The 24,378-nt window shown below is 41.6% G+C and overlaps 1 protein-coding gene across 1 annotated transcript in view; it reads right to left on the minus strand.

Moving 5' to 3' along the window:
- The window catches only part of LOC131649561 (uncharacterized), a 41,386-nt gene extending 22,895 nt beyond the window's left edge, over positions 1–18,491 (minus strand). Inside the window, exons 1-3 of the mRNA XM_058919320.1 lie at positions 18,308–18,491; positions 17,669–18,163; positions 16,953–17,575 (exon numbers count right to left, since the gene is read on the minus strand). Of these exons, the coding sequence (XP_058775303.1) occupies positions 16,953–17,575; positions 17,669–18,163; positions 18,308–18,491 (1,302 nt within the window). The remainder of the gene's footprint in view (positions 1–16,952; positions 17,576–17,668; positions 18,164–18,307) is intronic.
- Positions 18,492–24,378: the final 5,887 nt, after the last annotated feature.

The following is a 24,378-nucleotide window of genomic DNA, read 5'->3' on the forward strand; positions in this document are numbered from 1 at the left end:
GCAGAAGGGCTGGAACAGATAGAGATTCCTGTTGAGGTGGAGCAAGTTGATGCTGAATTGCATATTCTAGATGAAGTCGAAGAAGAAGCAGAAGATGCTAAGGAAGTTGAGGAAACTGTCGATGACTACCTATTGTCAAGAGATAGGTCGAGAAAATTCATCAAGGCACCTCCGAGACTTGGATATGCAGATCTTATAGCTTATGCCTTAATCTCTGCAAGTGAGGTTCTAGACGAAGAACCTAGAGACTACAAGGAAGTTATGAGGAGATGAAATATCTTCATGATAATCACACTTGGGAACTGATCAAGAAACCTGTTGGGGCAAGATTAGTCAGCTGTAAATGGATTTTCAAAGTTAAGGAAGGAATTGAATGAGTGACGTCGAAAAGATACAAGGCAAGGTTAGTTGCAAGGGGTTTCACTCAGAAAGAAGGTGTCGACTTCAATGATGTGTTTTCTCCTGTTGTGAAGCATAGGTCCATTTGAATGTTGCTTGCCATGGTGGCACAGTTCGACCTTGAACTGGAACACATGGATGTGAAGACCGCGTTCTTGTATGGAGATATAGATGAAACGATCCTGATGAGGAAACCTGAAGGGTGTCGCACGCTCGCGAAAAAATGAACAGATTCGCCACTAATATATTTATCCCATAAGGGAAAGGAATATCAGAAAACCTAACAAAGGATAAGAGCGAGGTCTTTCGACCAGAGAATCTAGGTACAGGAGTCGGTTACGCGAGGGTAAGGTATTAGCACCCCTCGCGCCCATCGTACTCGATGGTATCCACCTAGTTTGTTTCTATCTAAAGGGTGTGTACTATGTCTATGTCTATATGCGAAATGAATGCAAAATGTAGGGAAAATAAAGAATTGTACTCGCACGGGCCCTACCCCGTTGCCTACGTATCCTTTTCAGGAATCAGAGTTACCGTAGCTCGGCTCAAGATTTTCTGTTTGTTTTGTGTTTTTTAGTTGGGCGGAGTCAACGTTCGCGCTCTTGCATAAGGGATCGACCTACGATGCGTACGAGCGGAAATAACGGTGCCCTTAGAAAGGAGAAAAAGAGATTGGTTTGTATCTTTTAGGGTAATTCCATGATGACGAGAACCCACTACAAGGTCTCGCATCACTTCCTTACTTTTGCTTTAAATCTGACCATTTATTAGTGTTTTAAGTGTTTTTGGTTGGTATTTTTTATGGGGGTTTGTTTGTGACTTAGATCATACCAAAAAGAGTTTTGTTTTACATATTTAGAGAATGCACATCGAGGCCTACGCCACAATCGTTTCTCTAAATAGCGGTTAAGAAATACATCGAGGCTTCACACCTCAATCATTTCTTCTCCGCTAGGTAAAGGAAATACAAAAAGGAGTTCTTTTGTGAATATTTAGAGAATGCACATCGAGGCCTACACCACAATCGTTTCTCTAAATAACGGTTAAGAAATACATCGAGGCTTCACACCTCAACCATTTCTTCTCCGCTAAGTAGGAAAGAACATACATCGGGCCCTACACCCCAATCATTTCTTTCTTACTAAGAAAATAGAAAACCGTATGATCTTTATCAGTATTTATTAAGTATTTTAAAAGTTGAAAAGGAAAAGAAGATGATAAGGGAACTATTCCTAATTCTAGTCTAAGTTGTCTATACAAGGGAATTAAAATGATAAACTATACAATTTATTAACAACAAAAAACTATACATGGAGTAGGTAAAAGAAAATCAATATGCGACGAACAAAATTGAGAACTATAGCGAACAAACGATATCCACGAGCATACATACATCTATTAGTTCTATACAAAAAAATCGAGACTAAAAAATAATTCCTAAGTCTATTAACGAGTTTTTTACAAGGAAGTATTAAACAAAAAAATATTCAAGTGTTGTAAAGGAAAAGATTTATTAAGAGGATTAAAACAATTAAGAAAAAATTAACAAAAATCATGACAATTATTTACACACTCTAAAATATCTAAACAATTTTTTATGTATTTTTATTTGTTTAAAAAATTGGAATTATGAACTAAAAATAAAAGCAAACAAAATTAAAATGAAAACTAGATTTTAAACTGCAGGGGGTGCATCAGTAACTTTTAATGAACTGAAATCAGTTATAGCAAAACTGGGCCAGAGAAACGGGGGTGGTAATAGCTAGGGCGCTCAGGCCCAGTTACAGGAGATGGTGGTGTATTAGTGCACTAGGGGGTGAGATCCAGATATGGGGGCTAGGCCCACACGCGCATGGTCCAGCATGGCATCAATCCAATTATTCTTTCGTTCATTGTTTTTATATTATGTTATCAAGTACCAGAAAATAACGTGACATGCAAAAGGATAATAAGAACCAACATCAATTGGTCAATCCCACTTAAGTCAGAAAGGACAAAATTAAACATTCCAGCCAATCACCACACGTCATCAAGCCATTCCAATCATATGCAAAACAACAAAACGCATCAGAAAAGGAGAATAAACCAACGCATGTGAGCCACGCGTGCTTCACGGGAGAGGAGAAAAGGAATAAGGTCTAGACGCCGGAGATACTCCGGTCATCCTCTCCGGTGAGCACCACCACCAACTAACAACATCATGCCCAGAAATCACTGAAACGCATACCGTTCCACTCAGATTCTCGCACTGACCTCAAATATGGCCTTAGATTTTTGTTTCGAAACTTCTAACACCCTAACCGAACACCTATATGAAACCATGATTTGAATTGAAATTTGCTCCAATCCTAACAACACACTTATAATCAGATAACGAGTTCGAAAAACACGATTTACGCACTTTAAGCAAGAAGCACTTCATCAATGTTGGAATCAAATTTCAGAATCGGAGAGAAACGCATGAGCACAACGCTTAATACATGATTAGTAGCGTATGATTTAAGATGCTAAGGAAGATTTACAGGACTCACCTTCAGGTCTTGAACGAAACCTCAGAAGACTCTATAAGATCTTGATCTTCGTATGGTGAGGCTCTCTTGAGAAATAAAACTCAAGAATCGTGTATGATCCTCTTTCTTCGATGGCAGTGAAACTTGCTTCAAGAGGACGTTGATGATGGCATTACGAATCTGAGAAGATGATGATGCAGGTACAATGATGATTGTTGAAAAGGAAGGTGGAAGTGATTCGGTTATTGAAGCTTGGAGGTTGAAGGTGGTGGCGATGGATGAGATCGGGAATGGTTGAAGGATGAAGGTTCTTGGTGAAAATATGCGGTGGTTGAGGGTGGTGTGTGCTAGAGATAGAAGGTTGTTACGGTGGCTTTTTAGAGTTTGTTGTGGAGGCTAGAAACGGTTAAGGTGGAGAGAGAGAGGAGAGAGTGAAGATGTGGAGCTGGGAAAAGGAAGTGGAGAATGAAGTTATCAAGTGTGAAAATGGAGCTCCTTTTTCTTTAGTGAAGGCTCACTGTTCTTATATATACATGGTGTAGGGGAGTTATGGTGGGGTTGCAACATACTGGATCTTTTCCTCAGCCACTTTGTGAACAAACTATGAAGAATTCGTAGTAAGCCTCCTGCATACCCTCATGCCCGTAGCCTTGTGCGTGGTTAACCTGGAATCTGGCCCGGCGTCCTCTCGAATGCCACTTCTCATGGGCATCACTTTAATGCTCCATTCCCGTAATCAACTATTAACATTATTAGTCCACTAGGTAGATAACATGGAAGGGAAGCGTTTTACGTTGATTTTGAATCCAAGGGGCGACTGTGGTTCTCTAAATACTCTCTTGAAAATGACCCACCATATGCTTGATCAAATGCCTCGCTTGTGCCCTAGTCTCTGGCCCAGGTTCTTGGAAACACATGTCTTGGCTGGGTCATGACTTTGAACACTTGTAGCTCACTCGCTACAGGTCCACCTTCCATGACTTTGGTACCACTAGAAAGAGCACATGGAGGGGAAGGGACTAGTACCAAGTTTGCAATCAATGGACCTTCGTGTTGCTCTAAAACTGACTTCCATTATGGCACGCCACCTGCTTGTTAGATTGCTTGCGCGTGACTCAGATTCCTGCCTGGCCAGATGTGTAATTTAGGCTTAGCGAGGAGGCCACTTTGGAGCTTCGTATTATGTTCAATATTCACTCAATTGAATTGCTTCTTGGCTTATTGAATAGAGGGCATGGTAAGGAACAGATGGATGACAAGTTTGCGCTTCATGGATCTTTGTGGGCTCCTAAAGATACTCTCAAAGTTAGCACGCCAAGTGTTCGATGCATTGCATCACACATGTCCAGAATTTTACTTAGCTGTATGACTTGAAACAATGTGTTTCCTCTAACTTCAAACCAACTTATCTTCTCAACCAAGCTTCAAATGAGAAAAATTTCAACTAGAGAATTGTAGCATGCCATGATCTGAACATTTTTGATGTTGGAAATTTTCTGAAATAAGGACTTTTGACACGTGTAATTTGATGGTGAAGTGGACTATTCATCAAGCTTTCAAGAATCAAGAAAATTTCTAAGTATAAAACTTTCCATTTTTGTCATTTTCTATTTTTGGCAACTTTTGTCAAATTCCCGATTTTATTCATTCCTCGACTTTTCTTGACCGATTTTCCACCAAAAGTCAATATTTGAATAATTCTTCTGATTTTGACCCGAAAGTCAACTGTTCTGATTTTCCGACTACTGGTGAAATTCCCGATTAAATCTCTTCCAGTCAAATCCAGTCAAACAAACACATCCACATAGTCAGTGTGAGGAGCTTTTCACACATAGAAACCATTCCTGATTAAATGTTGACCAGAAAGTCAACTGGTTGACTTTGGTCAAAGAAACCCTGATTTAAAGAACCGGATGATTTGCAAGCCAATATCCTTCAATCAATGCCTTGACTTGAGACAAAGAGAAACCCCAATCCAGGAGGACTTCCCTGAACATAGAACCACATGATTATACCTCAGTCTCCTTATTCTCTGATCAAAATTCTTTGCAATAGAGCTTTTTCTTGCTAGCCTCTGAATAGCACCCATGATATGAATGCATGAGTATGGATTATGACCTAAGTGATGTATGTACATGAATGCAAAGCCTAAGCCAGTTAGAAGTAAAGGGGTAGGACAAATTTGGGGTATGACAGGTGCCCCTATTTAGTCATCTTAAACCTGAAGGTGAGATTGCGTTAGCCTTCGAACATTCGAGGTAGAAGAAGATTAAATATCAAAGACCTGAAATTTGTCCTGAAAAGATGGAGTGATCTTTATTCTTTGTTTTTGTTTTGATATCTGCTGGGGAAGGAGAATTTTGTTTTTTCTGATGGAAATATTTACAGTGAGTAATTGGGAGAATGGTGATAGCTTGTAACGTAGCCGAAGTGCCAATACAAGGTTCTCAAAGGAAATGATTGTTGTCTGAAACTGTGGTTGGAAAATACGGGTTTGATGGAAAGGTAGGACCTACGATCCGTGACTCGAAACTAGGGTAAGGTCAACGGACCTACGACCCACAAGAATTGAAAAAGATGAGGATAAGGTCAACGGACCTACGATCCCCAAGAAATGAAAAAGATGGGGATAAGGTCAACAGACCTACGATCCACAAAAAATGAGGATAAGGTCAACAGACCTACGATCCACAAGAAATGAAAGAGATGAGGATAAGGTCAACGGACCTACGATCCACAAGAAATGAAAGAGATGAGGATAAGGTCAACGGACCTACGATCCGCAAGAATTGAAAGAGATGAGGATAAGGTCAACGGACCTACGATCCACAAGAATTGGAAAAGATGAGGATAAGGTCAACGGACCTACGATCCACGAGAATGAAAAAAATGAGGATAAGGTCAACGGACCTACGATCCACAAGAATTGGAAAAGATGAGGATAAGGTCAACGGACCTACGATCCACAAGAATTGGAAAAGATAAGGATAAGGTCGACGGACCTACGATCCACAAGAATTGGAAAAGATGAGGATAAACAATGAGGCCGAAGCAAGAGAAGATTATTAACAACACTGAGGCCAGGGATTGGGAATTGGTTTTGAAATGGCTTGCCAGGACAGAAACTGGGTTTTGAAGGGGTTTGCCAGGATGGGAACTGGGCTTTGAAGGGTTTGAAGGTCGGAAGGCAAAGGATTCACAACACGGGGGTTGGACCTGAAAAGTTTTCCCATACGGGGGAAGGGACCACGGAGACTAGTGACGACTAGACTCGATCAAAAGACATAATCACGAAGATGTTGACGCTTGCGAAGCATAAGAATTACATTAATCCCTCAGGCGAAAGGCGGGGTGTAACTCTTCGAGAGTGGCAATCGTCCGAATTACCACACACCAAGTATGGTTATTCAAACGATTGAAAAATGAGATGGGTTGAATGTCCACCCTCATTCGCACTCTAATTTGCACGCAGCACACGGGAAATAACCACAACAAGACTAGTGACGACTAGACTCGACAAGAAGGCGATAGTAACCACTGGGGATTACGGGAATATCGATGCTTACGAAGCATAAGAATTACATTAATCCCTCAGGCCAAAAGGCGGGGTGTAACTCTTCAAGAGCGGCAATCGTTCGAATTGCCACACACCAAGTATGGTTATTCAAACGGTTGAAAAATGAGATGGGTTGAATGCCCACCCTCATTCACGCTCTAATCTGCACGCAGCATACGGAAAATAACCTCGGAGACAACGATTCTGACGAAGAAAGACATTGTATCCGATCCACATTGGGGAGAGAACATGAGACTTCTTTTGGGGATTGAGGATACCAGGTATTGGCACCATGGTTTGAGGAGATTTGTAATGTAGTAGCAGATATCAATTGGAGTCTGTGAGGACATTTTATATGGGGATGTATCATTGTCCTGATTGAGGGATGATTTGCATTATCTGGCTTATGCTTTGTATGCATGTTTGACTTTTCTGTGGCATAATGTTCCGCTTTTGACGGATATGCTACGCTTTTGAGGATGCAATGTTATATGCAATGAAAACTATATGCAGTGCCAAATAAAGGCCCTTGATGGATTAGAAAAGTAGGACCATTGGGGTCCGTTGCCTGTGATCTTGAACCATCATTGTGAATTGATATTGGAAACCCCACAGTACCAAAGATTATTAGTAACTGCGTTGAGGGTTGGAGCATAGCTCTGCTGGGGATGAAATGATTTTGCTCGACTTTCCTTACATCCTATGCTGCTTGGGGAATTATGAGTTTTGAGAGACCACTCTTCGTCTGCTATATGGAAGAGGGATATGGACCTTTTCATGTGCTCCATGCTTACCAGTGCTGATGAATTATACCTTGGAACTCTTATGCGGGATGATGATGACCTTTGTGACATACCATGAGCCAAGATGACGGCTAGAACCTGCAACCTGCACAGAAAACAACGCTTGGATGCAAAGGGTGCCCCTTAGAGCACTTTTAGGTTTATGTAACATCATGTTTCGTTTTGACTTTGCGATTATTACCCCATGCTTTCAATGCAATGTTTAATAACGAATTAAATCACCTCGCATGCGCAAAAATGAAAAGAAAGAAAGAAAGCTTTTGCGTCAAAAGATCATTTTATTGATGGAATGCCTGTGAATAGGCTTCTGTACAAGGAAGCAACTCCTAAATGAGGTAGTTGCGAAAAAGAAAATAAAATGCAAAGAGCAAAATGGCAAAGATGAATGCTCGGATTTCCATTAAAACTGATATTGCTACAGTTCCCAAATCCTCGATCCTCTCAATGCTTTGCTTCAGAAGGGCAGTGGTTGGACTGATCCGTCTGTTCTGCCAAGGGCGTATAGTGGTCTTTGTGAAGAATATTCAGACTGCAGCCTCTCGCTTTTGGTCCCTAACTTTTGCCTGGATCGCCCTTTCGGGTTTTCAATCCAGCGGGATGCCCCTTTTTGCCTAAGTCGACCTCTCGGGTTTTCGACTTAGCGGGTTATTCTTTTTTGTTTTATCCCTAACTTTTGCCCAAACCCTTTTGGTTTGTCGGGATGCCCTTATTTTTGCCTAGGTACGTCGACCTAGCGGGTCTTTTATGCGTAGTATTTTTTGACTGAGTCAGAATTGACTGGAAGCGGAACGTCTTCCCCATCCATCTTTGTCAGGATTAAAGCACCACCTGAAAATGCTTTCTTCACAATGTATGGTCCCTCATAGTTGGGAGTCCATTTGCCCCTTGGATCAGTGTGAATTGGCAAGATCTTCCTTACGACTAGGTCACCTGTGTGGAATTCTCGAGGCCGAATCTTCTTGTCATACGCTTTCTTGATCCTCTTTTGGTACAACTGGCCATGGCAGATAGCAGATAAGCGTTTCTCCTCAATTAGATTGAGATGATCAAGCCTCGTTTGAACCCATTCTGTTTCATCGAGTTTGGCGTCCATCAAGACTCTCAACGAAGGAATTTCCACTTCGACAGGTAGTACGGCCTCCATACCGTAGACAAGAGAGAAGGGAGTTGGCCCAGTTGAAGTACGAACCGAGGTTCTATAGCCATGCAAAGCAAATGGCAACATCTCATGCCAATCTTTATACGTTCTAACCATTTTCTGGACAATCTTCTTTATATTCTTGTTAGCAGCTTCGACTGCGCCATTCATCTTTGGCCGATAGGGTGATGAATTGTGATGTTCAATCTTGAACTCTTCACACAACTCTGCCATCATCTTGTTATTAAGATTGGACCCATTATCAGTGATGATCTTGTTTGGAACCCCATATCGGCATATGATCTCTTTCTTGATGAAGCGAGTAACGACTTGCTTGGTCACGTTCTTGTAAGAAGCAGCTTCAACCCATTTGGTGAAGTAGTCGATAGCAACAAGAATAAATCTGTGTCCATTCGAAGCTTGTGGCTCTATCCGGCCAATCATGTCTATGCCCCACATAGCAAAGGGCCAAGGCGATGTCAGGACATTTAGAGGAGTCGGAGGAACATGAATTCTGTCAGCATACACTTGACATTTGTGACATTTCTTCACATACACATAACAATCACTTTCAATCGTCATCCAATAATATCCTGCTCGCAAGATCTTTTTGGCCATAGAATGTCAACTGGAATGAGTTCCAAAAGATCCTTCATGAATTTCCCGCATGATCAATTCTGCTTCGTGTCTATCCACGCATCTGAGCAAAACTGAATCATAGTTTCTTTTGTACAGGACGTTTCCTGACAAGAAGAATTTGGATGCTAACCTTCGAAGCGTTCGCTTATCACCAATCGTAGCATCTTCGGGATACTCTTGCTTCTCAACATACCTCTTGATGTCGTAATACCATGGCTTTTCATCGTACACATCTTCAGTAGTGAGACAATGAGCAGGGAATGCATGGGCAGGCTCTTTGTAACGGAGGATCGTTATGTCTGGCACTTCCTTAGGGGAGCTAACTCTGAACATTGCTGCCAAGGTAGCCAAAGCGTCTGCCAATTGATTCTCCTCTCGTGGGATGTGATCAAAAGTGATTTCCTCGAAAGCGAGCAACAACTCCAAGATATAGTCCCTATAAGGAACTAAATTGGGGTGCCGTGTTTCCCAATCACCTCTTACTTGATGTATGACCAAGGCAGAATCCCCATAAACCTCAAGGATCTTGATCCTCATATCAATGGCTGCTTCGAGGCCCATTATGCAGGCTTCGTACTCTGCGACATTGTTTGTGCAATCAAAGCATATTCTAGCTGTGAAAGGGATGTGAGTTTGACGAGGAGAAGTCAAAACTGCCCCAATACCATGGCCCATAGCATTTGATGCACCGTCGAACGTGAGAGTCCATCGCTCTTCTGGTTCGGGTCCTTCATTATCATCCAGTTTCATGATATCTTCATCAGGAAAGTCAAACTTCATTGACTGATACTCTTCTAATGGCTGATGAGCAAGATGATCTGCAAGGACACTTCCTTTGATGGCCTTCTGTGTGACATACTGGATATCATATTCTGATAAAAGCATTTGCCACCGGGCTAGTCTTCCTGTAAGGGCCGGTTTTTCAAAGATGTACTTTATCGGGTCCATTTTGGAGATCAATAGAGTGGTGTGAGTCAACATGTACTGCCTTAGTCGGCGAGCAGCCCATACCAAAGCATAGCAAGTTTTCTCGAGTAGTGAGTAACGGGTTTCACAATCGGTAAACTTTTTGCTCAGGTAATAAATGGCGCACTCTTTTCGACCAGACTCGTCATGCTGGCCCAGCACGCACCCCATAGATCCTTCAAGCACGGTTAAGTACATAAGGAGCGGTCTTCCAGGAACCGGAGGCATGAGGATTGGTGGCTCTTGGAGATACTGTTTGATCTTTTTGAAGGCTTCTTGGCAATGATCATCCCAACAGATATCTTGATTCTTGCGCAACAATTTAAAGATGGGTTCACAAGTGTCAGTGAGATGAGAAATGAACCTGGCTATATAATTCAATCTCCCAAGGAACCCTCGAACTTCTTTTTCATTCTTTGGTGCTGGCATATTCTGTATTGCTCTTACTTTATCAGGGTCGACCTCAATCCCTCGTTGACTCACAATGAATCCAAGTAATTTTCCTGATCGCACTCCAAAAGTGCACTTGTTTGGATTAAGCCTCAACTTGAATTTTCGCAAACGAGCAAACAATTTCTCAAGATATACCAAATGTTCCTCCTCGGTTTGGGATTTTGCAATCATATCATCGACGTACACCTCAATCTCTTTATGGATCATATCATGGAAAAGAGTCACCATAGCTCGTTGATATGTTGCACCAGCATTCTTAAGACCGAAAGGCATCACCTTATAACAATATGTACCCCACGGAGTGGTAAAAGTAGTCTTGGTCATATCTTCAGGAGCCATCTTTATTTGATTATAGCCAGAAAAACCATCCATGAAGGAGAACACCGAATACTGAGCAGTGTTATCGACTAGCACATCAATATGAGGCAGAGGGAAATCATCCTTTGGACTTGCCCTATTCAAATCTCGGTAGTCAACACACATGCGTACCTTTCCGTCCTTCTTAGGAACAGGTACTATGTTTGCAATCCAAGGAGGATACTCACACACAGATAAGAAACCAGCCTTCAACTGCTTTTCAACTTCTTCCTTGATTTTCAAAGCCATATCAGGTCGAGTTCTTCGTGGTTTTTGCTTTACAGGCGGACATTCTGGTTTGAGCGGTAGCCTGTGCATAACTATATCCGTGTCTAAACCAGGCATGTCTTCATATGACCAGGCGAAGATATCAACATACTCTCGAAGCAACTCAATCAACCTTCTCTTTACATCACTTTGCAAAGCGGCACCTATCTTGACTTCTCTCTTTGTTTCTTCCGTACCGAGGTTGATGACTTCTATGGCTTCTTGATGCGGCTGAATAGATTTCTCCTCTTGTCTCAAAAGTCTTGCCAATCCCTCATGGACTTCACAATCTTCCCCACTATCCTCATCAGCTTGGTCAATTGGATTCTCAAAGATATCAAGACGTGGAACTGTAACATTATCATTTTTGATGGAACCCGCGCCGGATCTGCACGATGGATGATTTATGCCTTAGAATGCAACACATAAAAAGGAAAAAAAAGAAAAGCTTTGCCATTTTTGAAAAAGTTTTTAAAGTAAAAACAAAAATGAAAGAAATGGAACAGTAATTGCATGCGAAGATATGATTTTCATTCAATATTAAACAAATTGAAACAACATGGGGGCCCTTCTTTATACAAGTGGTCAAAATGCTTAGGGCGAAGCACATGACTTATTGAAACAAGAGAATTACATCTCCATAAAAGTGACTCTAGGGATATCCAAGATAGTCCAATTGTTGAGTTCTTGTCCAGGCGCAGCATGGCAAATGAATCTGGAGAGATCTTCTTTATCATCATCATCCACGGCGAGAACTTGACTTCCAGAACTGGTGCTTGCACTGACGAACACTTGAGAAATGGGGGGAATCACCTTCTTTCCAGGAATTATGCTGAGCTGAGTAGAAGAAGATGGTTGATACCCAAGGCCATACTTGTCTCGCTTCTCTTGAACGTCAATCAGCTTGCCCCAGGCACTATGGGGAGTACCAGCTTCTAAGAAAGCCTTAGCATCATTTAAAGACGAGAGGGGTGCTCCAGGTTCCCTCTTATTCTCGACCACAGGGAGTTTGTCCACCGACACAATCTCTAAGGCTTGAAAGGGTGTCTCTTGTACTTCCCCTTCTACTTCCACATATCGGTATGTTGCCAGATTATTGACTACCAGATCCTCCTCACCAGTGATCATAACGATCTTGTCATTCACAACAAATTTCAAACACTGGTGGAGAGTAGATGTCACAGCTCCAGCAGCATGAATCCCAGGACGACCCAAGAGGCAAGTGTACGAAGGGTTTATATCCATAACGTAGAAGGCAATGTAGAACATGTGAGGACCAATCAAGACAGGCAGATCAATTTCTCCTTCTACGGATCTTCTGGAACCATCAAATGCTCTAACACTCATAGTGCACGGTCTCATCATAATCCCATCTATACTCAGCTTAAACAAAGTGGCCTTGGGAATCACATTAAGAGAAGAACCCGTATCAATCAGAACTCGAGACAGCACAGCATCCAGACACTTGACGGAGATATGCAACGCTTTGTTATGTGCCCTACCCTCAGGTGGAAGTTCATCATCAGAAAAACCCAAACAATTACCAGCAGCAATGTTGGTCACAACCCCTTCAAACTGAGGCACAGTAATGTCTTGAGTTACGTGAGCGGAAGCCAGAACTTTCATAAGAGCATCACAGTGAGCTTCTGAGTGCACCAAAAGGGACAAGATGGAGATTTTAGCTTGATTTTGGTCAAGTTGATCAATCACCTTGTAGTCACTTTTCTTAATGATTCTCAGAAGTTGCTCGGCATCTTGTGCATTACGTGTTACAGGAGGATCAACAGCAACTTGCTTTCCTTTTGCTTGTGTACTAGCCTATTTATTGGTCTCTTTAGGAAGCGGAGGAGGGGCAGCAAAGATCCGACCACTACGGGTAATGCCACTAGTGCCAGTAATATTAGTGATGCTTGAATTACCCACTGGAGGACAATCATACTTCTTCCCTTGAATATACACAGCATTATAACTCCAAGGAACAGCCTTAGGATCATTCACATGAGAGGGAACGAGAGATGAGGTCGAAGGAGTTGAAGGAGCATTTGGAACCTGAATAACCATCGGAGTTCTCGGAGCTTGAATGGCCAAGGGAGTACTCGGAGCCTGAATGACCAAGGGAGTACTTGGAGTATGGATGATCAAAGGAGTACTTTGGGCTTTCGTCGTATCAGCAGGAGAATAAGGGATCTCTAGAATAGCCACTTCGTCATCAGGAATAATTTTTTCCACTCTAAGGACACCTTCATCCATTAGTTTCTGGATTTCTTCTTTCAACCTAGTGCATTCCTCAGGGTTGGAAGAACATTGCAAACAGTAGTCATGTAGTTCACACAAAACCTTTTGTTGCATAAGATGTTCTCTGACAATTGCAAGCGGCATTTTGACTTCATTCACATCAGTTACCAGGATTTGTTCGTCACACAATTCAACAGCATTGGTCGTACCTGCATGGGGAGGCATAGGATTATTCTGCACATTAGGACCAGTAGGAGTGAACGAGATGAGCTTGTCATCAAGAAGATCCTGGACTCTGTATTTTAACGCTTTACACTTTTCAATCGTATGGCCTGGAGCGCCTGAGTGGAATTCACAGCGAGCATTAGCATCATATCCTGGAGGAAGAGGACTAGGCGGAGGGCCCATTTCACGGAGTTGCACCAACTGACCAGCAAGTAATTGGGGAAGGAGCTGGGCATATGGCATCGGAATCGGATCTATACGCCTATCAGGGTACCTCTGCCTTTGTGGAGCTCTTTGACCTTGGGGCCTAGGATTCTGTTGACGATTCTGAGGAGCAGCAACTTGTTGTTGTGGTACGAAAGGCTGTTGGGGTGCCATCCATGGTTGTGGAAATGCAGCAGCGTATGCCTGAGGGGCATATGGATTGGGAACAGCATATGGCATCGGGTAGTAAGGAGGTGGAACAGCAGAGTATACTGGAGTTCGACCTTGGTCAACTGAAGCAGTACTGGTTTCACCTTCTTTCTTCTTCACAAACCCAGAATACGGCTTCTTACCATTACCACTCGAGTTTCTAGGACTAGTAACACCCTGAATGGTACCAGCTTTTACACAGTTCTCAACCCGTTCACCAATGATGACCACATCCGAGAAGGACGGAGAAGTATTACTAACCATGTGCTGAAGGTACGGCCCTTTCAGAGTACCCATAAATAGATCAATCAATTCTCGGTCAAGAAGAGGAGGTTGAACTCGAGCAGCAAGTTCACGCCACCTCTGGGCATATTCTTTGAAAGATTCTTCAGACTTTTGTGACATATTTTGCAGTTGGGCACGGCTAGGAGCCATAGCAGTATTGTAGTGGTATTGCTTCAAGAAGGCATCAACAAGCCCTCCCCAAGTACTGACATTGGCCCTCTCAAGTTTCATATACCACTCCAACGGGGCTCCTGTGAGACTGTCCTGGAAGAAATGCATAAGCAGAGGTTCGTTCTCGGCGTGAGCGGCCATCTTACGACAGTAGGAACGAATGTGAGTTTCTGGGCAAGTAACTCCCTTGTACTTATCAAAATCTGGCACCTTGAACTTCGGTGGAATAACAATTCCAGGTACCAAGCTCAAAGCAGCAGTGTCGAAACTCGAAGTTTTAGCAACCTCAACGGCCTTAAGGCGTTCTTCGAGAGCTTGGTACATCTTAGCAGTCTCGGTCAACTCAGCAGTAAGATCATGTTCAAGATCAATAACCTCATGGTGGTCATCCACTACCTTTGCTATCCCCTCAACAGGAATCTCCTTAGTTCTTACTCCCCCATCAGCAGAATTAGTAGGAGTATCCTTGATCAATCCAGCAACGCTCTTTCTGAGCTCTTCTTGTCCTTGGACAACGACATGGAGAGTCTCCATAAGTTGGGTCATTCTTTCCCCCACAACATCCATATCCCTACGAAGGGCGGCTTGATTCTGTTCAAATTGGTCCATGATTCTCTTCTCGTTGTTCCTGGTGCGGTAAGGATGAAAGGAAGTCAGCTTTGTCGTTGAAGCAGAAATCTGTTGCTGAAAGGGACCCCAATTAGTTTCTTGTACAATAACCTGAAAAATGCAATGTGATAATGTGAATGTATGAGTGCATGTGTGCGTATGACGTGATGTGCCATTTTCAGAGTATCCAAGATTTAATATTGATCCAGAATAGCTAACAATGTGACAAAAGATAAGTATCAAGAGAAACTAGTTCTTTTTATTCATAACAGAAATTTAAACTTGGGCAAGCCATACATCAACAAGATAGTTCAACAAGGGAAATAAAAGACCCCATCCAACAAGTCTGGAGGTGGTCGGGACATACAGACTCAAACATCAATCCATCTGAATATAAAATAGAGGTCCTCCTTGTCTGAAGTGCTCATCACTCCACTTCTTGGTTTCATCAAACAGTTTCTTGGTTGCTTTCTGATCTCTTCCTTTGACGAAGCTTTCGATTACCACGTCCTTTCGGTATAACTGCTCATCTAGTTGTTAGAACAAGATTTGTTCTGATCAATTATCTTAGTTTTGATGATTACAATAATATGAATTTTGCTTAAGATAATATGGTACTCTAATCCAATGCAATTTCCTTTTCAGGAAATATATAAAGAGTATGCATAAATCAGCGCTCAGAAGCTTTGACTCAGAAGGTTCAGCATGCAACATCAGAACATGGTCTGGCAAGACATCAGAAGATGGTCGAAGCAGAATCAGAACATGAGTCTATGGAAGCATCAGAAGAACATGAGATCAGAAGCACTGAAGTTCTGATGGTATCACGCTCAGAAGCACTTCAAGGTCAGAAGATCAGAAGATGCTTTGCACCAAGCTGTTTGACTCTGATGATAAACAAACGTTGTATTTACAAACATCAGATCAGAAGAAAGTACAAGTGGCAGGCTACGCTGACTGACAAAAGGAACGTTAAAAGCTATTAAAGGCAACGTCAGTAGACACAGCGTGAACAAGGCTCGAGGTAGTTGACAAAAGCATATAACATTAAATGCGATGCTGTACGGAACACGCAAAGCATTAAATGCATTCAACGGTCATCTTCTCAAACGCCTATATATATGAAGTTCTGATGAGAAGCAAGGTTAATAATTCTGAATAACAACTCTGAACCAAATTCTGTGAATATTAACTTGCTGAAACGCTGTTCAAATCAAAGCTCAGAATCTTCATCTTCATCAAAGCTCACTACATTGCTATTGTAATATATTAGTGAGATTAAGCTTAAACGTTAAGAGAAATATCACTGTTGTGATTATAGCTTGTAAGAAGCATTGTAATACTCTTAGAAAGATTACATTAAGTTGTAAGTAACTAGAGTGATCGTGTTGATCAGAATACTCTAGGAAGTCTTAGCTTGTGTCTAAGCAGTTGTAATTAGAGTGATCACGTGGTGGTCAGGATACTCTAAGAAAGTCTTAGCTTGTGTCTAAGCAGTTGTTCCTGGAGTGATCAGGTTGTGATCAGGATACTCTAGAAGACTTAGTCGTGGACTAAGTGGAAAACCATTGTAATCCGTGCGATTAGTGGATTAAATCCTCAGTTGAGGTAAATCATCTTTGCGGGGGTGGACTGGAGTAGTTTAGTTAACAACGAACCAGGATAAAAATAACTGTGCAATTTATTTTTATCTGTCAAGTTTTTAAAGCTACACTTATTCAAACCCCCCCCCCCTTTCTAAGTGTTTTTCTATCCTTCACTAGTTTCTTGCAGCACTCCCTGAGTTCGTCACATCCTTTGCATTCTGGGAGATAATCCTTCTCAGATACGTCCTCCATACCCATCATTCGATCTCTGAGCTTAGCATTCTCTTCTGTTAGTCGAGTATTGCGGAGGTGACTTCCTTTCAGTTGAGTCTCAATTGCCATTCTTTGAGTGGTCTCTTCTTCCAGTTTCTTTTTCAGACTCCTCACTTCAGCTCTAGCCTCCCTTTCTATTTTGAGTTTATAAGCCTTCAAGTCTTCTCTGTACTCTCGCCTGAGTTTCTCTTCTGCCTCTTTTACGGCCCTTTTTATGATCTCCTGGTGATCCTCGACGATAACAGCAGTATCTCTTTCACCTTTTTCCGTTCTAGCCCTCTTTTGAACTCTCAAAGATCCTTCTTTAAGCACCTTGGCTTCATGTGCCAACTCAACCCTTATTTGATCTACAAGATGATGTTTTGGTCGCGCATCTGACCTCTTTTCGTGCGATTGGGTGCTTTCCATATTCACTTGGATGCAATTCTCAGCAGGCATAGTGGCAATTGGAATCTTAGGTGGTTGCTCGTACAATGGGTTAACCTTCGGGAAAGGCAACAGGCGATCTTTAACTCTATCTTCAACCCAATCTGTGTAGGCTTGTTTGGCAACGACATTCTTTTCACCTAGAGAAATCTGATCACTTGTATGGATGCTGTTCCAGGCACTCCTCACTTCTTCTAGACCCTTTGGATCGGTTCCCTTCTCAAAGCAAACGGATTCGAATATCTCTTTGTCCAAAGGCTTGTCTTCAAGTGCAAAACCCAACTGACGCAGCGCTAGCTTAGGATTATAATTGATAGCACCTTTTGTTCCTATGAGAGGAACGTTGTCAAAAGTACCACAGCTAGTTATAACTTTCTCCACGTCCATTCCAGTGGGACACCAGACAATGTCATTTCCGGTAAGCCCCATGATCCTTTGAGGCCATTTCTGAGTAGAAGTAATGAAAGGACCACTTGTAGGTAGGTGGGACTTAAACCAGGTGTATAACAACGGCAAACAATTTCTTATGGCTCCTCCTTTCCCATATCGAGAGTGAACGGAATAGTACGTATCGGCTAGCAAAGTAGGGACCGGATTCTTATCCACAAAAAGACATATAGCGGCCAGATCAATGAACTTGTGAATGTTAGGGAACATCACGATCCCATAGATCAAAACGGCCAAAAGGGCGTTGAAAGCCTCCCACATCTTTTTGTTGGCCAACTCTTGGGCCTTCTCAACCAAGAAACTCATATAGAAACCATGAGTGTTACCATTCTTCTTCCAATTCCCAAGAACATCTTCTATGCTCAAATAAAGAGCGTTGGCAATGTTGTCCAAATCAGGTTTCTCTGGGACACAAACGAAAGGAACCTTGTGTTGAATCTTGATATTGAGAAAGTGAGAGTACTCCTCAAGAGTGGGAGCCAACTGATAGCCTGAGAAGGTGAAACAACGCAAGTCAGGATCATAGAACTGGAGAAGAGTAGACAAACCCCATTCGTCGACGTGTGAGTCCAAAAGAGTCAAGATGTTTCCATAATTCTCAGTGAACACAGTTTTATTATGACCAGTGATCAATCCACCCAATTGCCCCAACTGAATCAAGCCTTCGCGATGGAAACTGTAAGTGTGAGTACGCCTTGTAGCTTCTCTGGTAGCGGTCACGTTGTTAGCCATCCTGGATGAAAAGTAATAACCTCGGATACCCTGAAAAATGGCATGCATATGAGAAATAATACTATTTTTTCTTCTTTTCTTTTTTTTTCTTTTTTATTACATCTTTTCTTTCTCTTTTTTTTTGAAAATAAATATGCCATGATGAAAATGATGCAACGGAGATTCTCCCAATATGAGAGAGTTGTTGTGTTGTCTCTGAGCAGAACCGAATGTCATAAGGTCAAAGGTCCGGCATAGGTGCCGCACAGCCATAAGAACAATAGTCACCAACAGAACAGAATAGTCACCAACGGTACCTGTCATGTATATCCCTCCCCACTCACAGGTGAATCTAGGTCAGGGTAGGTCAAAGAAAGCCAACAGAGGATTGAAAGTAGGCGTACTCATACGATATTGCCTCTTTCAACCAAGCTCTGCCCGTGGATACATGATCGAATCAATCAGACATACGTCTTCTGTCCGTCATGGCCACTCTATTCCTAGTTCCTAAGGTATCACTCATGGCCTGGGTATTGGGCCTTTTACCTCATACAAACCCCCCACCTGCAAAACAGAACAGAAGACCCCAAGGAACACAGAATATAATCCATATGCATGATGTGCAAACAGAAATAAACATGATAAGCATGCAAACATATATACAAGGTATAGACATAAAAACAAGTAAACACCCAGTAAATAAACAAACAAACGCAGGCTAGGATCGACTCACTAAGGATGGACCAGCAACAGGTCTAGCAACATCCCCAGCAGAGTCGCCAGCTGTCGCACGCTCGCGAAAAAATGAACAGAGTCGCCACTAATATATTTATCCCATAAGGGAAAGGAATATCAGAAAACCTAACAAAGGATAAGAGCGAGGTCTTTCGACCAGAGAATCTAGGTACGGGAGTCGGTTACGCGAGGGGAAGGTATTAGCACCCCTCGCGCCCATCGTACTCGATGGTATCCACCTATGTTTGTTTCTATCTAAAGGGTGTGTACTATGTCTATGTCTATATGCGAAATGAATGCAAAATGTAGGGAAAATAAAGAATTGTACTCGCACGGGCCCTACCCCGTTGCCTACGTATCCTTTTCAGGAATCAGAGTTACCGTAGCTCGGCTCAAGATTTTCTGTTTGTTTTGTGTTTTTTAGTTGGGCGGAGTCAACGTTCGCGCTCTTGCATAAGGGATCGACCTACGATGCGTACGAGCGGAAATAACGGTGCCCTTAGAAAGGAGAAAAAGAGATTGGTTTGTATCTTTTAGGGTAATTCCATGATGACGAGAACCCACTACAAGGTCTCACATCACTTCCTTACTTTTGCTTTAAATCTGACCATTTATTAGTGTTTTAAGTGTTTTTGGTTGGTATTTTTTATGGGGGTTTGTTTGTGACTTAGATCATACCAAAAAGAGTTTTGTTTTACATATTTAGAGAATGCACATCGAGGCATACGCCACAATCGTTTCTCTAAATAGCGGTTAAGAAATACATCGAGGCTTCACACCTCAATCATTTCTTCTCCGCTAGGTAAAGGAAATACAAAAAGGAGTTCTTTTGTGAATATTTAGAGAATGCACATCGAGGCCTACACCACAATCGTTTCTCTAAATTACGGTTAAGAAATACATCGAGGCTTCACACCTCAACCATTTCTTCTCCGCTAAGTAGGAAAGAACATACATCGGGGCCTACACCCCAATCATTTTTTTCTTACTAAGAAAATAGAAAACGGTATGATCTTTATCAGTATTTATAAAGTATTTTAAAAGTTGAAAAGGAAAAGAAGATGATAAGGGAACTATTCCTAATTCTAGTCTAAGTTGTCTATACAAGGGAATTAAAATGATAAACTATACAATTTATTAACAACAAAAAACTATACATGGAGTAGGTAAAAGAAAATCAATATGCGACGAACAAAATTGAGAACTATAGCGAACAAACGATATCCACGAGCATACATACATCTATTAGTTCTATACAAAAAAATCGAGACTAAAAAATAATTCCTAAGTCTATTAACGAGTTTTTTACAAGGAAGTATTAAACAAAAAAATATTCAAGTGTTGTAAAGGAAAAGATTTATTAAGAGGATTAAAACAATTAAGAAAAAATTAACAAAAATCATGACAATTATTTACACACTCTAAAATATCTAAACAATTTTTTATGTATTTTTATTTGTTTAAAAAAATTCGAATTATGAACTAAAAATAAAAGCAAAACAAAATTAAAATGAAAACTAGATTTTAAACTGCAGGGGGGTGCATCAGTAACTTTTAATGAACTGAAATCAGTTATAGCAAAACTGGGCCAGAGAAACGGGGGTGGTAATAGCTAGGGCGCTCAGGCCCAGTTACAGGAGATGGTGGTGTATTAGTGCACTAGGAGGTGAGATCCAGATATGGGGGCTAGGCCCACACGCGCATGGTCCAGCATGGCATCAATCCAATTATTCTTTCGTTCATTGTTTTTATATTATGTTATCAAGTACCAGAAAATAACGTGACATGCAAAAGGATAATAAGAACCAACATCAATTGGTCAATCCCACTTAAGTCAGAAAGGACAAAATTAAACATTCCAGCCAATCACCACACGTCATCAAGCCATTCCAATCATATGCAAAACAACAAAACGCATCAGAAAAGGAGAATAAACCAACGCATGTGAGCCACGCGTGCTTCACGGGAGAGGAGAAAAGGAATAAGGTCTAGACGCCGGAGATACTCCGGTCATCCTCTCCGGTGAGCACCACCACCAACTAACAACATCATGCCCAGAAATCAGTGAAACGCATACCGTTCCACTCGGATTCTCGCACTGACCTCAAATATGGCCTTAGATTTTTGTTTCGAAACTTCTAACACCCTAACCGAACACCTATATGAAACCATGATTTGAATTGAAATTTGCTCCAATCCTAACAACACACTTATAATCAGATAACGAGTTCGAAAAACACGATTTACGCACTTTAAGCAAGAAGCACTTCATCAATGTTGGAATCAAATTTCAGAATCGGAGAGAAACGCATGAGCACAACGCTTAATGCATGATTAGTAGCGTATGATTTAAGATGCTAAGGAAGATTTACAGGACTCACCTTCAGGTCTTGAACGAAACCTCAGAAGACTCTATAAGATCTTGATCTTCGTATGGTGAGGCTCTCTTGAGAAATAAAACTCAAGAATCGTGTATGATCCTCTTTCTTCGATGGCAGTGAAACTTGCTTCAAGAGGACGTTGATGATGGCATTACGAATCTGAGAAGATGATGATGCAGGTACAATGATGATTGTTGAAAAGGAAGGTGGAAGTGATTCGGTTATTGAAGCTTGGAGGTTGAAGGTGGTGGCGATGGATGAGATCGGGAATGGTTGAAGGATGAAGGTTCTTGGTGAAAATATGCGGTGGTTGAGGGTGGTGTGTGCTAGAGATAGAAGGTTGTTACGGTGGCTTTTTAGAGTTTGTTGTGGAGGCTAGAAACGGTTAAGGTGGAGAGAGAGAGGAGAGAGTGAAGATGTGGAGCTGGGAAAAGGAAGTGGAGAATGAAGTTATCAAGTGTGAAAATGGAGCTCCTTTTTATTTAGTGAAGGCTCACTGTTCTTATATATACATGGTGTAGGGGAGTTATGGTGGGGTTGCAACATACTGGATCTTTTCCTCAGCCACTTTGTGAACAAACTATGAAGAATTCGTAGTAAGCCTCCTGCATACCCTCATGCACGTAGCCTTGTGCGTGGTTAACCTGGAATCTGGCCCGGCGTCCTCTCGAATGCCACTTCTCATGGGCATCACTTTAATGCTCCATATCTCATCATTCCCGTAATCAACTATTAACATTATTAGTCCACTAGGTAGATAACATGGAAGGGAAGCGTTTTACGTTGATTTTGAATCCAAGGGGCGACTGTGGTTCTCTAAATACTCTCTTGAAAATGACCCACCATATGCTTGATCAAATGCCTCGCTTGTGCCCTAGTCTCTGGCCCAGGTTCTTGGCAACACATGTCTTGGCTGGGTCATGACTTTGAACACTTGTAGCTCACTCGCTACAGGTCCACCTTCCATGACTTTGGTACCACTAGAAAGAGCACATGGAGGGGAAGGGACTAGTACCAAGTTTGAAATCAATGGACCTTCGTGTTGCTCTAAAACTGACTTCCATTATGGCACGCCACCTGCTTGTTAGATTGCTTGCGCGTGACTCAGATTCCTGCCTGGCCAGATGTGTAATTTAGGCTTAGCGAGGAGGCCACTTTGGAGCTTCGTATTATGTTCAATATTCACTCAATTGAATTGCTTCTTGGCTTATTGAATAGAGGGCATGGTAAGGAATAGATGGATGACAAGTTTGCGCTTCATGGATCTTTGTGGGCTCCTAAAGATACTCTCAAAGTTAGCACGCCAAGTGTTCGATGCATTGCATCACACATGTCCAGAATTTTACTTAGCTGTATGACTTGAAACAATGTGTTTCCTCTAACTTCAAACCAACTTATCTTCTCAACCAAGTTTTAAATGAGAAAAATTTCAACTAGAGAATTGTAGCATGCCATGATCTGAACATTTTTGATGTTGGAAATTTTCTGAAATAAGGACTTTTGACACGTGTAATTTGATGGTGAAGTGGACTATTCATCAAGCTTTCAAGAATCAAAAAAATTTCTAAGTATAAAACTTTCCATTTTTGTCATTTTCTATTTTTGGCAACTTTTGTCAAATTCCCGATTTTATTCATTCCTCGACTTTTCTTGACCGATTTTCCACCAAAAGTCAATATTTGAATAATTCTTCTAATTTTGACCCGAAAGTCAACTGTTCTGATTTTCCGACTACTGGTGAAATTCCCGATTAAATCTCTTCCAGTCAAACAAACACATCCACATAGTCAGTGTGAGGAGCTTTTCACACATAGAAACCATTCCTGATTAAATGTTGACCAGAAAGTCAACTGGTTGATTTTGGTCAAAGAAACCCTGATTTAAAGAACCGGATGATTTGCAAGCCAATATCCTTCAATCAATGCCTTGACTTGAGACAAAGAGAAACCCCAATCCAGGAGGACTTCCCTGAACATAGAACCACATGATTATACCTCAGTCTCCTTATTCTCTGATCAAAATTCTTTGCAATAGAGCTTTTTCTTGCTAGCCTCTGAATAGCACCCATGATATGAATGCATGAGTATGGATTATGACCTAAGTGATGTATGTACATGAATGCAAAGCCTAAGCCAGTTAGAAGTAAAGGGGTAGGACAAATTTGGGGTATGACAAAGGGTATGTCGAAAAGGGGAAGGAAGATTATGTGTGCAAGCTAAAGAGATCCTTATATGGGCTGAAACAATCTCCTCGATAGTGGAATAGGAGATTCGACAAGTTCATGGCACGTAAGTTTCATTAGAAGTCAGTTCGACCACTGTGTTTACTTTAGATTTCGACCTGGATATTCATTTGTTATTCTGTTGCTTTATGTGGATGATATTCTCATAGCAAGCAACAACGTCGAAGATGTAAAGAGGGTGAAGGGTGAACTCAATAAGGAGTTTGATATGAAGGATCTAGGAGCTGCTTCCAAGATTCTTGGAATTGACATTTGAAGAGATAGAAAGAAGTTGAAGTTATGCTTATCTCAAGAGGCATATCTACGAAAGATTCTCGAAAGGTTTGGTATGTCGAATTCGAAGCCAATTGTGACTCCTACAAACCCTCAATTCAAGCTGAGTATTGATCAGTGTCTCAGTACTGATGTTGAAAGAGCCTATATGAACAACATCCCATATGCTAATATAGTTAGTTCTTTGATGTATTCTATGGTCTGTACTAGACCCGACATAACATATGCAGTAAGTCTTGTAAGCAGGTACATGGCGAATCCTGGAAAGGCTCACTGG

Source organism: Vicia villosa, linkage group LG2, assembly GCF_029867415.1.
Source record: "Vicia villosa cultivar HV-30 ecotype Madison, WI linkage group LG2, Vvil1.0, whole genome shotgun sequence".
Lineage (NCBI taxonomy): Eukaryota > Viridiplantae > Streptophyta > Magnoliopsida > Fabales > Fabaceae > Vicia > Vicia villosa.